The sequence below is a fragment of the Beta vulgaris genome, chromosome 8, assembly GCF_026745355.1.
Source record: "Beta vulgaris subsp. vulgaris cultivar EL10 chromosome 8, EL10.2, whole genome shotgun sequence".
Lineage (NCBI taxonomy): Eukaryota > Viridiplantae > Streptophyta > Magnoliopsida > Caryophyllales > Amaranthaceae > Beta > Beta vulgaris.
In genome coordinates this window covers 43,943,306-43,959,185 of record NC_079209.1, presented here as the reverse complement: position 1 = coordinate 43,959,185, position 15,880 = coordinate 43,943,306, and the positions used below count along the sequence as shown (strand labels likewise).

Below are 15,880 nucleotides of genomic sequence, written 5' to 3'. Positions count from 1 at the left end.
TCAATAAGATAGAAAATAAACTAATATTTTTGAATACCTCCAGGTGTATATTCCTTTTCTCATCATTTAGATTTTGAAACTGTAGAGATTGTCTGTAATCACTGATGGCTACAAAATAAGAAAAGAAAAAAAATTATATCGCCTTATGAAAGTAACAACACAAAATAAGGTAGCTAAAATACGATTTGACTTGCATACTGGTTTCAATAACATAGAACCACAAACAATTAGCCAATTTCTAAACAGAAGTAGACTAAAAGGGGATGAAGTTTTGAACTATGAGCTGATGCATTAATAATCTAGTTCAAAATTTTGAATTTTCAGGTCAACCCCTAGTTGATCCCGTCTTTCATCTCCTAATCTTTTCTCTCCACTCATTATTTCCTACTTTACTATGCTCTCTCAGTCTCTCCACTTAGAACAAAAATTAACAGAAAACTGGCAGTACTGCAGCAGCTTCCTCCTCCCCACAACAACGCCAAGATCTTACTCCCAATAGGATGGGATCAGCTGCGTGCGGCAAAATTTAACATTAGTGGACATCCACATTTTGCCTCCATTCTCTTGTGTCAAGTGTCAACTGCCAAATGCTACATGCTCAAGAAAACCTAACTTCTTCATATTAATTTTAAAGCCGTTTATCCAAATCCTCTTTGATCTCTCCTGACTTCCTCTTAAGTTTCCATAATTGATAATCCCTATTATATATGGCATCAAGGGTAAGACACGAAAAAATTGAAAAAGGAAAATAACAAAAAAAAAGGGATGTGACTACCTAATTAATTAAAAAAACGCAGAACAAAAAAAAACAATGAAAATTTACAACACAGTTAATGACTTTCCTCTAAACTAAAATTTTGAAAGAAAATTAAAAAAATCCCATATTTAGTGGGATAAACTGATTAAGAGTCTAAAAATTCCTAATTTATTAGATGTAATTAGCCACTAGTTTCATTTTCTACATATTTTTACAGCATTGTGTGCATATAAGACTATTATATGTGGCAATAGGGTTGGGACACGAAAAAATAGTAAAAGGAAAAATTAAAAATAAAATAGGAACATAACTACCTAATTAATCAAAAAAAGATTAAAAAAACACAACAAAAAGAAAACGGTGAAATTTTACAACATAGGCACATAGCTAATTACTTTCCTCTAAACTAAAATTTTTAAAAGAATTTCAAATTTCCTAATTTAGTGGGATAAACTGATTAAAAAATTTTAAGTTCCTAATTTATTAGAGGTAATTAGCAATTAACTTAATTTTCTACATATTTTCAAAAGCATCGCTTGCATACATGAATACTTTTTTATTTAATACTCCCTCCCTTATTTGTTTGAACATTTTGATTTTTCCTTCATCTCGAAATAATTTTAAATATTTTCTATATTGAGTATGGTACCACTAACATTTTAATACGTTCTCATACTCTCTAACCTACCACAACAAACACCCATTTGATCTAATAAAAAGATATCCCACTTTTTCTCCGATAAAAAATAAAATAAAATCTCATTACTTCCTGCCATGATAAGTGCTCGAATGTATCCGAGATGGAAAGAGTACAATGTTACTAAAATTCTCGTAGGCCTAAAATAAAGAAATTTACATCATCATCATAGGACAAAGAGAGGTAACATCAAAAACAGAAAACAAATTCTTGTATAAGCTATCTATCCTAAAAAAAGGGTAAAAAGGTTCATTCCATTATTTGTCACACTTCCCTTAAACATGTATCCCAATTTGTTTGTCACCATTATCTTCGAGTATGAACGTGTTTCTCTTTCTAAACACATCAACCCTTCATCTCTCTCCACCCCACTTCTTTCTCTTATCCATTATCCTATCTCTACCCGATTTCAGTTTTTTCATTCAGCTGTTATAGACAATCCCTCCTCTATATGAAACACCTAAACCATCCTAGTACACGAAATTCCTACACTCCACCTATATTCTACCTCTTCGTTGATTTTATTTATGCATCTTTGTTAGGACCTGTTGTTTTCAGCTAAATTGCTGAACTAAAGCACACTTGATTGCAAGAGTAAAAGTATTGAACTTAACTTAACTTAATGAAATTGAGCTGAATTATGCTGAAATGAAGTTCAAAAAAGCGGCGGGGCCTTAAAAAATTTTCTCTCACCTCTTCATATTCTAGTCTTCCCTTTTGCTTCACCTCAAGATATTCTAATGTTAATTATTGAGATATATGTTCCTATAACTCCATGCCTAATATAGTAATATACTCTATTACCAGCCTCTCTCCTCCCACACCCCTCTATAACAAAAGAAAAATAAGAACCTAGCCTGATTCTTCTTCTAGGGGCTGCCATCCAACATTTTTGGTGATGGTAGTAAACCAAATGTCCTCATTATTTTTCAATACCTACAAAAATAATTTTTTATGTTATCTCTCTTTTTTAGAGTCTTTTGTCCCACCTTCGGTAGGTTTTCTCTTCTCTTACAGGAGTCCCAAGATCTCTAACTTTTCAAAGGATGGACTGATGATCTATTGATGGTTTGTTGGTGCATTTACGATGATTATCAATCATTCATCCACGACTTGTTGGGGGAGTACGAGAATTTTTTTTCTCAAGCTTATAAAGCGACAAATATACTCGTCGAAAGTTGTATTCAGACAACAATTTGAGAATGTGCCAAATTGTAAGATTTATATTTTTGGATTTGTTCTTTCACAAAAGATTTATGTTTGGCTTTGTTAGTTCTGTTTTCGTTGTTATTGAAAATCTATTATAGACATCATAGGTCTTTGATTAATGAGAGTTAGTATCCTGGGGACTTCCTTCAAATAAAATATATACAGATTAAAAGAAAGACAAAAACTTCTATTACCTAAGCTCTCCATCACCCAACCCCTGGGAGCACCATTGGAGTTGTAAGTTTGTAACATTATTTCTAGTTTCTAGTACCACATGACAGGGTTTCTCACAATGATCTATTTAAGTTGGCTACAATTACCTCATCTTAACAGGAAAATTATCAAAAGTCTAATTCATTTGACAAGACCATATCATAAGGTACCACACTGTAGGGCTAAATGATCGACTCAAGAGCAACTTTAATAGTCTTACTTGCCAATGTAAAACACAGACAATGCAATAAATCAATAAGAGATTGACATCAATGACAAGAAATAACTATACCTGTAACAACAATAACAATGAAAACGGCGAAGAGGATGCTTCCACCATCAAACCATCCTTCTTTTATTCCCTATAGCAAATAAATTTCAGCATATAAGACGAAGCACCTATAATTAACGTAAAATCTAATAAACATATCCAAAACAATAGGTGTGGTGGTGTGCCATGCTCTACATCTTAAAGCTCAACTAAAAAACAAAATTAAAGTACATTGCATGTATTTAGCTAGAGGTGGGCATGGGCCGCGGGACTGTCACGGTCAAGAAATTTTATTTCAGGCCCGCACCGGCACGAGCCCACCTAGATGGCCCATGGGCCGAACGCTCCTTTCCTTTGTTTTTTAGCCTAAAACTGTCAAAATCCAAAAAAACAACATAAAACACGGGCCAGTCCGCGCGCCTGGGCCGGGCCGTGGACAAAATCTGGAAATTTCAGGCCCGGCCCGACATTTCCCCAAGCCAGCGGGCCGAGCCCGTGAACAGGCCCGGCCCATGCCCAGATCTATTATTTAGATTTGGTCTTAATTTTGTACTATCACTGACATCAATCTATGTTTTCTCTGATTTAACGGTAATACTGAGAATACAAGTGCAGGAATGGACATCTGGCAGACTGACACCAATAACAACAGTTATTTTCCCTTGAATTTAAAAGAAATCACAGCCAAAACGACACCAATAGCTTGATTCGAGAAAGCGCTCTCACTGAAAACTGACAGGAAATATAGTTAACAGTTGAAAATGTAAAGGCCTTAGCAATCTAATTTCAGCACAGCATTTAAGGAAGAAATTATCAAGAATAACAAGGAAGCCCATTTTAAAATCCTGTGACCGGACAGGTGTAGTACAAAAATATAGAACTCCTTGAAAAGACTCACAAGTCATAATTTTTTAAGCACTTCCAGTCCTCAAATGTCGAAAGAATGAAAGATGATAGCTTACAGCCTTACACAATTGAACCTAGATAGGTTCAGCCTAACTCAATTTCTCCCCAAGTTATCTTTATTTTTGCAGTTCAATGAGCGTTACAAATTAGAAATCAAAAGCCATTATAAATAAACCAATAAAATGGCCTTGTTCTGAGATGAAAGACATAAGATGCATTTACTAGAATATTCCTGCTGCAAGGCCCCAGACTCACTCACCTCTGATTTGATACCGAGAGCCAAAGACGCTACAGCAGCTACCATCAATATTATTAAGGTCAAATCTTGACAAGCCTCCCAAAGAAACCGCTTTAACCAAAAAACAAATTTAGAAAACGATTAGTTATCTGCATCCTCCATTGTACAACAAAATATTACAATGTTTTAAGCAAACAAAGGTGTCTGAAAGCAAACACAACAACTAACCCAAAAACTTCGCCCCTTCTTCCGAGGATATGTGTTTGATCCAAATGCATTTTTCCTTTGCAACGCATCTTCATCAGTCCCTGGGATCCCCTTATCTAAATTTGATTTGAGCTTTTCTGCTAACCCATTTACCTATTATTATAGACCATGCAATGCAAATGATTCAAATAAACCTTTTAATACAGTTAGAGGACAGAAAAGTATAACATGCTAGCTAAATTCTATAATATGCTCAATGATCAGAGATTATTTTATTTTTGTCTGCAAAACCTTTTATGCACAAGACCACTCATTAGTCACTATCATAAACAGACTATTATCCTTGGCTGTACTGTAATCCCAAGCCACGATCACTATCAAGTATGAAGCTTTTTTTCAACAGGAATCTATCATGGAGTTTTCAAGAAGAAATTCATGATGAGTATAACTAGTTCTGAATCAATCAAGAGTCCTGTTCACAAGTTTGCAAACTCTTTTAGCAAGCTAAGAATAGCTTAAGATAGTTGATCTTTTACAATGTCATAAATCATGAGTAGAACATTGAATACCAACAAACTTACCCCGCCCAATTGATGTAGAAGTGACACATCGTGTTCTTTTGACATAGCAGCAAGTTCCTCCTGCTTGACTCCATAATCGCCATGTGGAACATCAGGGTACTCTTGGCTTACTTTGAAATAAAAAATATAGGGTGAGAATATACAAAAGACAAAGAGATGCCGCTAAACACATACAGCTTAGCCAAAAACACTCTGAACTACGAAAATAATGAGAAAAGGAAGTATACAACCAAAAGACCAACATTCAATACAAGTTAACTGTTCCTTCACATAGTTACTGCAAATCTAGGAGGCCAAAATGACAAGGATATTACCCTTTGCTTTTTCTGCAGCTTCCTTGAACAGATTTGCAGCCTAAAAGAGTAACAAATAAAGATGAAAAACTATTTTAAACGGAATAATATAAACGAGAAGTGTCCTCAAAGTTCAAAAACATACTCGTACAACTTGTGCATGTGTCCTGATCTTCCTTATTATTTCTTTCTTATCTTCTTCCTTCTTCAAGTCCAAGGTGTAACGGAATCTTCGAGAAGCATTTAAAACAAGTGCAGCTTGCTGGAGAAAACAATACTTAATCAGCTCAAGCTGTTGGCATGGTCAAGCATATTGTAATGATATGATTGCAATTAGTAGCAACACAAAGAAACAATTTGCGACACCACCTAATGCAAACCCAACTCAGCTTCAGCAACCCAGCTTCTTTTCATATGCAATCATTTTTGTCCTAAACTCTCCATAACATAATGACTCGGCTAGCTGAACCCAATAAATCCAACCGCCAGTTGAGATACTAAAATATAAATACGAGCACTGGACTTGGGTATATATATCCAATATTCTCACATGGAATAATATTAACTTGAAGATGCTGACACACTTACAACTGTATAACGTTGTGTTAGATTAGTCACTGCTTCAATGCTTCTACATGAGATCCTAAGCATTAAATTAAAAGTACTCGAAGTTCAATAAATTTGTGTTTATCCATATTAAAACCGTTTGAAAGCAGGATCAAACATTTATTTGTCAAACTATATAGCATTATTTCTCTTTGTTAACACCATAAAGCACTGAGTCATTGTTGGATTTACAATTTATTTTAAGCAGCTAGAAGTGCTAACATTGTAACTGTTTGGCATAAAGGTAAAGCAATTCAGTGTACTTTGTCTGATCTTTTATAATTTACAGTATATCTAAACTTCCACTTTTAGCAAGATGAACAAATAAGGCCTACCCGTCTAACATACTAGCTGGTGAAAATCGCAAAAGAAGCAATTGATGTGATGTTAGCCACTCCCTCTGGTTTTATTTAATGGCGACATTTCGACTTGTGATACTATTCACATAGAGCACTAAGACCATCTTGTATTAATCATACACAAGTAAAAACGATCATGCTGGATCTTGTTTGATTTGCTTTAATGTGTATTTCAAAATATCAACTTTTAATAATTTTTACTCATGTGCAATTAGAGATAGCAACAGTCAATGTTGTGCATTGGGCAGACGTGTCAAATCAAATTGTCCCAATTATATTAGAAAAAACAGAGGGAATATATTAGTTGACATTTTTAATGAACAAGTCTTATCTGCTTCTTTTGGATGAGACACCGGCACATCAAACTCATGTTCAACAATAATTAGTTAAGATCCAAAACCCAAACTCTTAGAATATGCATTTGTTAAAAGGATAAATTGGATGGCCTTACATGTATTAACAGATAAATCATTTGATAACAATGACCCAATTTAATTAATTAAAAAACTATTTCATTTAGGAGATTCCAATCCTTAAATCATATAGGTAGACCATTCACATCTTTTTTCCTTTCTTTCAATTTCTAATTGCTCCTTATATAGTACCCTTTTTTCTTACATAATAAGTAAATATATTGAGGTATTACTCAGATCAAACTATTCGCTCCAATAACAATATTAATGTATGGTAATTACTTTGTTATTATTGCTTCCAACTTCTTTCAAGAACTTAAATATTCAATTGAAACATAAGAATTACAAGTTCATTTACATAAAAATCTGAATTAGAAAATTATAAAATAGAAAACCCACTAAATTGAAGTATGGGATTCATTGGCATTAGAAGTGGCCAATGGGCGAGTTTGGGCGTACTCAGCCACGAGCTGGGTTGGCTTGCCATGGCCCAGGACCGGACCACAAGTTTTTGCGGGCTGGTCGGGCTACTTGGTAGGCCAGTTTGCTCGGTCCATGACGGTCTGGTCCGGGCATTCGCTGATCATGGAGCAGTTTCGGTAGGCCATGGGTTTGATGGAGTAGACCAAGTTAGCAGTTTTTTTATGAAATTAAAATGTTTAAACAAATTAATTAATTGTATGAGTCGATGAGTAATGTTAATATATAACATTTATTGCATAGTTTAGGGCTTAATAATTTTTGCTATCATAATATTAAATATATTACACTTAGTAATTTTCAAGATCAATAATATTTATTATCATTATCATCTAAACTTTTACGGCACGTTTGGTAGTCATTAATAAATGGTGGTAATGGAACGAATTCTAAGTGTAATGCTATAAGGGAAGCACTCTTAAAATCTCCATGGGGAGACAATTTCAACCCCCAAGTTTGTGTTCTTTTCTCCATGGAGAAGCAATCTCGCCCTTAAACTTGTACTTTTTTCTCCGAGGGAAAGCAATTTTCATCACCACTAATTACCACCTCCAAGGTAGTATTGGATGGGATTGAAAATTTAAGAAAAAAAATAAACACTTTAGGATAAATTAACGTTACCATGGGAATGAACAATGATTTTCTTCACAAATTTCACATACAAATTCATTCCCATTACTACCATTTATAACCAACTAACAAACAAGCCATTATAGTACTTTAAATAAAAACAAATAGGAATATTAACAATTTCGCGGGCTGGGTTGGACTGTTGGTTGGGTTGGGGTGGGCTGTTTTGTCATCAGGCTTTCATGGGCTGGGCTCAAAAAATGAGCTTGTGGCCCATCCAACAATTTCACGATTTTGGACTAGTTCTTCACGGGCCTAGCCCCCACGGCTCCACGAGGCAAACTGGCTGGGTGGCCAGATTGGACCACACCGTTGGCACCACCTCTAGTTAGCATTACCAAGAATCGTCAAAGCTGCAAAACTATATTTACTTACAAAAAACAATGGTATGGGTAGGCAAGAACCACAAGCTTGAAAGAGTGGTCCCGTGGGCCAACTCGTGGTGACCGTTAGTTAATTAGTTTGCATGGCATGACAGCACAGTTCCGGGTCATAGGCCAGCAAACGAGTCAATACATACACGAACCGCTTGCAAACAAACAAGCTCGACAAAGCCCATTTACTAAGTGAACAAGCTCCAACTGAAATCTTAAGCTTGTTTAGTGAATGAACAAAACTCAAATAATCCATCGATATGTGCAAAACAATACGAACTTATAATTGTGCAAACTAATGTGGAGCTCACCAACGACAAATTATTTTGATAATATACAAACGAAAAAACTATTCCAAAAGGATTATAAGTACTCTATAGATTTTTAAATACCCTGACATATATGTTTCGTTTTTAGAGTTTAGAATTTTCGAGATATTATACTTGACATATCCTATTGTTGGTTAGCCCTTATTTTGCACCACGTGCTCTAGAAGCATTGGAAGGTGTAGCAAGCACATATACTGGTCATGAATTGTGGGAAAAAATCTGGATACTACATGTGCCTCCTAAAGCTAGGATGTTTATTTGGAGACTTTGCAATAAAGCCCTCCTGACTAGCAGAAATTTACATGTAGGATCGGGAGTACTCCGCCATTATGTTTGAGATGTGGTGGGTAGGAAGAGGTAGAAATACATGCTATATGGAGTCCTAGTGATGTGGATGTGTGGGAGCATGTGCAGGCGGAGGAATCTGCAGAGGGGCCAAACTTTAGTAATGCTCTACACTCTACAGTGTATGGACTGGTGCTTTGCTAATTTCTGAAGTAAGAAAACTGAAATTGCAGTGAAGTCAGCTTGGGCTATTTGGAAAGACAGAAACTCAGTAGCCCATGGAGCCTCGGCTCGACACCCGGCTAAAATTGCAGCTAGTGCAGCAGCTTTGTTTGAGGTGTTTCATCAGGCGACTGAGAAAGGTGATGCAGCAGAGAATAATGACAGCAGCATGGTATGCAGAAGTCTATTCCACCTGATTCTGGCTGCTTGAAAACTAGTATCAATGGAGCTAATTTTAGTGCTCAAAGCGTTGGTTGACAAGTGATGTGCATGGATCATTTGTGTATATTAAACAAACTGCTTGTCAACAACTTAGGCATCATTGGAATGAGAATATTCTTCAAGCAAAAACTATAATTCTACTAACTACTGGTTGCAAAATGCAAACCGGTTCAGCACCCAAGGTGGAGTTATGGCGCACAACAAATGCAAAAAGTTGTAAGGAAAACACATTATAGTAGCTAAAAGACATCCGTAATGGCATGTTAATAAGTTCCAGCTTAGAGTGACCCTTGATGCAGGTGTGGAGGTACTATCATCCACTAATTAAGCAACAATTTGTTATTAAAAGGGCAAGCCATGAACAGCAAAGGTGTGCATGTTGCAATCGCGGCCGTGGGTGTGTTAAGGCAGTTTCAAATGATTATATTTGTCTCATCACAAGCAACAAGTCATCAGAAGCAAGCCATGATAAGGCCTTTAGCTGAAACTACTTTTTATCTACAAGATGTCAAGATCATTGTCTTCCTTGGTGAAGTTCTTCAAGATAGGCATGGAAGAGCATCTACTCTCCCTTGACCAGGCACTTTGCTCCATAAGCCTAAGAGCTAATGCTAAATACTAATTGCTCGCAGATGTAGCAAGAACAAAAAGGGATTTTAAGCACCTTCTTGCAAAAAACCCTAGTAACCTTATTTTTTTGGGGGTACATGAGGAAAGTTAGTTTAACCTTCTCTCAAGGGAGACTCCTAACGAATCAAGAACAAATTTATGTAACGAGGGTTCTGTTCAAACATTCACGCCAACCGAGGCAGCACAATTGTTGTGACCTTTTTCTTATAGAAGATACGTTACCCGTTTAGCTTCTTCTCCCCCCTCGTCATGGGGTCAACATGACCCTTGCCATTATCCATCCAAACCAAACATCATTAGTAGTCAATATATGTTGAAATATGCTTCCCATTACCCTACGTGGGCAAGCTAGTGCAAGTAATTTGCGCATATCAACACCAAACACCACTCCAACATGTAGCACGAATCCTTAACATAAAACCAGCAGTCTCCACCATAAACATGAGATGTCAAATACTCCACATTTGGTTAAAGTACTACATCCAATGCAAGGAAATCGGTAGCCAAGAGGGAACCATCCACTACCTTAAGAAGACTCGCATTCTCAACTTATATTGCCATTCTAAAATCATTATCTACAACTATCCGGTCCCAAATAAACCAAAACCATAACAAATCAATGAATAAATAAATAAATAAAATATATACATATATAAAAGAACACGACATATTTCTGGAAAAACCCTCTCCCCCCCCCCTCCCAAAAGAAAACCCTACTTAACCATCAATGACTAGTCTAACCGTACTTTACCATAAAATATCACAATGCATTTCACCAATTGCACTCCAAAAAACCAAAAGGAACAGTATTGCAGTTCACCACAACTCATTACTCACAGTAAGCAGTAGCAATACAATAATCCAGATTTACAACACCCTAACTTTCATAATTATACCCACAAAAATCACCTGAATAAAAAAATCACATTACCCAAAAGTTTCAACCAACCACCCAGAAAAACCCTTTAAAAAAATCATATAAAAAAAAAAAAAAGTAAACCCAATAGAACAGGATCCAAAAACACAAAATTCAGCAAAAATTCTACCAAAAAAAAAAAGGAGAGAGAAAAAGAAAACTTACCCTCCACCGTTTAAGGCGTTCAATTGGAGCATTTTTAGTAGTATGTAGATAAAATGGACTGAAACTACCACCGCCTTCATCATCTAAACCGTCACCTGAACCACCAGTTTCCACATCAAAACGACGTCGATATGGAGATCCTTTGTACTCGTCTTCCATTGTTTTACTGTTCGCAGGAGAGATGACACTTAATATTACTTTACTGCATATTACTCAAAACCACTCTTTCTTTCTTTCTTTCTTTTTTCTTCTGAATTATCTTCTACCCAAGTTTTGTGCGCAAAATTATGCAATTTAAACATGGAAAACTTGTAATTAGAATATATGATATAGATTTGTTAACTAAAAAGGTTACATAGTGAAAGAATAAATTCCCTTGTTGAACACTCAAGCCAAAAAAAAAAAAAAGTTATGCTAATTACTGAAAGTATTATATATAATATGTAAGAGAAGCTACAAAAAATGGAATTGGAATCAAACTCTTTGCTTCTTTTTCCGCTTTCGATTTCGCTTTCTTTTTTCGTCTTAGCATTCACAATGCACTGTGCTCAAGCAAAGTTTCTCGGAAGTTTCTACGTAGTTTCACACTCTCTTTCTTTGCATTTTCCTTTTTCTATTTCCGTTTTTATCGTAGCTATGTCGACAGGAAATCTAGGAGACAGGAATAAATTTCCACTCAAAAGTTTTTTTTTTAAAAAAAAAAAAAAGTAGGTAAGATGAAGGGCCTAATTAGATCGAAATTTTGTCACTTAATTTCAAATTTGCGGGTTTGATTTTTTGAGAGGATGAAAAAATAAGAGATTCCCCCCAAAGTACTTGTAGTGTGGATTCCCAAAGTACTTGTAGTGTGGATTAAACTCCTAATATTGAACCTGGAAGGTCACAATAAGGGATGACAATGGATCTTGGACATGCTCTAGATACGTGGATCCAAATCTGTTTAATAAAAATTGGAGCCATCCTAAAATATGCCAAGTCATGTCTAGATCTGATTCTCATTTTTTAGATCTAGGAGGTCACGATAAGGAACGCCAATAAATCTTGGATACCCTTCAGATTCGTGGATCCAGATCTATTTTATAGGATTTGGAGCCGATCGACCCAAGGTATAGGCTATGGCAGGTCAAACCCAGATCTGAATATTAATTTTGATATTTGAATTCGGTCAAAACCCGACCCATGGATCCATTTTTTTATTGTGAAATATGTTAGCATATGTATAGTATTGAAAAATGTAAAATGAGCTAAGTTATTGATAAATTTTTTTCCAATCATAATTCTTTTAGGCGTTTATTCACTTTAAAAAAATGTGGATCCAAATCTGTGGATCTGCGGATCCGATAGACATAGATTTGACTTTTCGAATTAAGTGGGTCGGGATCAGATCTAGATTCATGTATAAAAGATACGAATCTAGATCTGGATTCACTAACGTCCGGACTAATATTCACTCTGTTGCCATCTCTAGTTACAATCTATATCAATAGGCCAAGTTGTAAATACTAGCCATAAATAATAGTACAGCAATAATTCAATATCACCTACAAATACTTTATTCACTATAGGGCGAGCCTTGTGCAGACAGTTTGACAAAACAATTTAGATTAGACTACTTGACTTTTAGCTTATAGAAGTATCTCTTGACTATTATTTTGTAACTATTTAGGTTTTTTTATTGTTCTATATTTAACTCGTTACTTTTTCTGTTAACTTTTAACATATATTAATTTTTGCTTAACTATGAGTTGAGTATTAGATCGTATTTTTTATTTATGAGGTACTTGTATATACTTATAAGGCAATAGCATGGTATATAGGTTTTCGTTCCATGGCAGTTCAAGTAAGCAACTACTCCCTCCATTTCCTAAAGATCTTCCCACTTACTATTCCTACAGATACCAAGGAAAATCAAGTTGTGTGGGGCATGGTGTGAGTAAAGTAGGGGAGAGAAAAGGGTTAAGATAAATAAACAAATAAAAAGGGGTTAAAGTAGGAGAGAGAAATGGAGTAAAATTGAATTAATAATGTAATGGTGGACCATATGATAGTGACATAAGAGGGTAAATAGGGAAATTTGTTTTGCCAAATAAGGAATAAAGCAAAAGAGGGAAGATCTTTTGGAAACACCCTTAAACGGAAAGAGGGAAGATCTTTAGGAAACGGAGGGAGTATTCCATACTCTAAAAAAAAAAGATGATAGGTATTGAAATGTTGAAATGTTATGACCTACACAATGCATGAAATGTTGTAATTCTAAAATTGGTAGGAAAATTATTTGAATTGAGATTTGGGTTTCACAATTCATACAAAGAGATAACATATATTTTTTCCATCCCATATATATTCCTTCCATCCCATATTAGTTGATATAATTTATGTCTTTTATTTTCCTTGTTATTTTATTATCGATGATTGGTAGTAGATCATTTTTATATTACAGTTAGTGGGTTGTAGAGTCTTAACTTGTTGGCAGGTGAGTAATTTAAGAGAGTTGTTTTTTTTTTTGTATGCTCCCTTCATTTTTAGACATATGCTCTATTTTCACTTACATACTTGCGATACACAACTTTAACAATTGATATCTTTAATTATCTACTGCTAAAAAATTAATAAAACTAAAATCGGTATTCTCAAAATATACTTCAAAACAAATTCAACATCTTACATGCTAACATTGATCTTTACACTTGTAATAAAAAAATTTGGTCATTAATTGATTTGGAGCTATTAGAGGGGGATCCACTTTTTGAGGAATATGAGTCGAAGCAATAACAAGAATATTTCTAGATAGAGTATGTGGATAGCATATAACATCTATTTTGAAAAAAATATGAATTGATGAGTCCCCTATAAAGAGAGAGAAACAATATTATAAAGTTTGTGGGATCTTGCCATTTTATAATATGGATCATTTAATATGAGACGGACGAATATAAAAAGTGTATCAATTGATAGAACACATAGAGTAAGAACTTTTGGTCTTTTACTAGTGATGATATGAATTTTTATAAATTAGTAAACATTCGATCAATGAAGTTAAAGGCAGAAGTAATGTATCATCAGGACCGTATTTGGACACGGGCAAGAGGAACATGTGCTCAAGGCCCCAATATACAAAGCCCGAGTTAATAAAGGCTAAAGTGAGAAAAGGAAAAGTTTACAAAAATTAAAAAAACACCACCACACTGCCGACTATCGAAAATAGTGTTGAATCTACAACCTTCTTGAATCCATGTCTTTCCCATTTTTTGGCAGTTTCCATACTTATTGAATTCTCCCACTTAGTTTCTAATTAAATTCTGAAACTCATTTGCCATTTTATTCTCCAATTATAATCTATTTCCAAATCTTTTAGCGAAAATCTACAAACAACTTGACAATGATCTGTCTTATAAACGATCTTCTCAAATGTTCAAATACCAAGGAGGTTCAAAGCTCCAAATTTATCTATAAAGACTCCTCCTTCCATTGTTCTTCACATCTTATACTCGTAAAGTTTCCATCTTTCTTATGTTATTTTTCTCATCCTTTACTTTGGAAATTTGGTTCTTTAGTTTTTTTTTTCACTGGTTTGATATTCCAAGAACTCAACTGTTCAAAGAGATTCTAGAAATTACACCAAGATGTTAAGGTAATTTCACTAAAAATTGTACGAAATTTGTTAATTTTTATTATATTGACGTTTAAGGCAACAAAAAGTGTCATTTATAATAATTTTTTTTACTCATTACGTACTCTAGAAATTGAATTTTTTTTTATATCGATTATTAGCTAGGACTCCTTTTTTTACTTTGCCTATGGGCACTGATAACTCCAAAATGGCCTGAATATCACATGATATTTAGAGTTTAAACCAAATGAATAATGTAATGTGAAATAAAATGCAATCTTAAACACAATCTTGATGAAATGATTTTCTTTTCTAATTTGCTAGCTACATTGTAGCACGGGGCTTTAATCATAGGAAGTAATATCAACTCTTCAAATACTGCATTTTGAAATACACTTTTTCTTTTGTATAAACCTTTTGAATTTTAGTTTGTTAACTTTTTTTTTTTTAGCGATAAGGGAAAGTTATAAGTGTGTATTAGATGAATAAGCTTAGAATTAAAAAGAAAATAGGGAACATAAGGCACATGAGTTGATAGATTAATCAGAAAACTCAAAAAACCTTTATTTTTGTTTTCGGTTTAAGAGTTTAAGAAGATATAATAAAATAGATTATCATATTCTTTTTTAGAGGAAAATAGTCAAAGGTAGAGAGATATTATAAGGAGCTAAGAGAAAGAAGAGTAGAGGTAAACTAGCATAAAATCTACTCGAACTAAAAAAAGCATAAGCTTTAGGTAATTTGGTGAAGAAAAATCTAGTCGAATAAAAGAGTAGAAGTAAGACAAATAAAAAGAAGATGTCAAGCATAACATATTAAGTTATTCATGAAAAAAAAAAGTACTACAATAATATAGTATTAGTAGTAAATCGCTACTCATTCTATGACGATTATGAACTTTCCCTTTATTTTAATGCCTTAACTAGGCCTACTATTTCCAGCAATTGCAACAGTTTCTTTATTTCTTTAGTTCAATCAATTTTATACTAGGAAATGAAATGTAGGCGTTAGGTCCCCCGACCTACAAAAGTTGGATACTACCTCACCTTTAAATGCCAAGTGTGGTGTTTTTTTTTATATAGGAAACTAAATATAATATATTTGATAATAGTTAGCATATATATACTATCTTTCCATAATTTTTTTTATGTAATTGTAGCAAATAGAAACCTTCAACAAATATGGAAATTATAGTTGGTATTACTAATTTTACAGAAAATAATTTGTAATTATTGTATATTTCAAATTAATTTTTTTATTACATAAT

At 34.3% G+C, this 15,880-nt stretch overlaps 1 protein-coding gene across 1 annotated transcript in view; it reads right to left on the bottom strand.

The window, feature by feature from the left end:
* The window catches only part of LOC104901544 (calcium-transporting ATPase 10, plasma membrane-type), a 56,005-nt gene that overhangs the window by 19,361 nt on the left and 20,764 nt on the right, over positions 1-15,880 (bottom strand). The window contains exons 3-10 of the mRNA XM_010689130.4: positions 11,004-11,169; positions 5,518-5,634; positions 5,394-5,433; positions 5,080-5,189; positions 4,520-4,651; positions 4,313-4,402; positions 3,169-3,238; positions 38-108 (exon numbers count right to left, since the gene is read on the bottom strand). Coding sequence (XP_010687432.2) covers positions 38-108; positions 3,169-3,238; positions 4,313-4,402; positions 4,520-4,651; positions 5,080-5,189; positions 5,394-5,433; positions 5,518-5,634; positions 11,004-11,169 — 796 coding nt within the window. The remainder of the gene's footprint in view (positions 1-37; positions 109-3,168; positions 3,239-4,312; positions 4,403-4,519; positions 4,652-5,079; positions 5,190-5,393; positions 5,434-5,517; positions 5,635-11,003; positions 11,170-15,880) is intronic.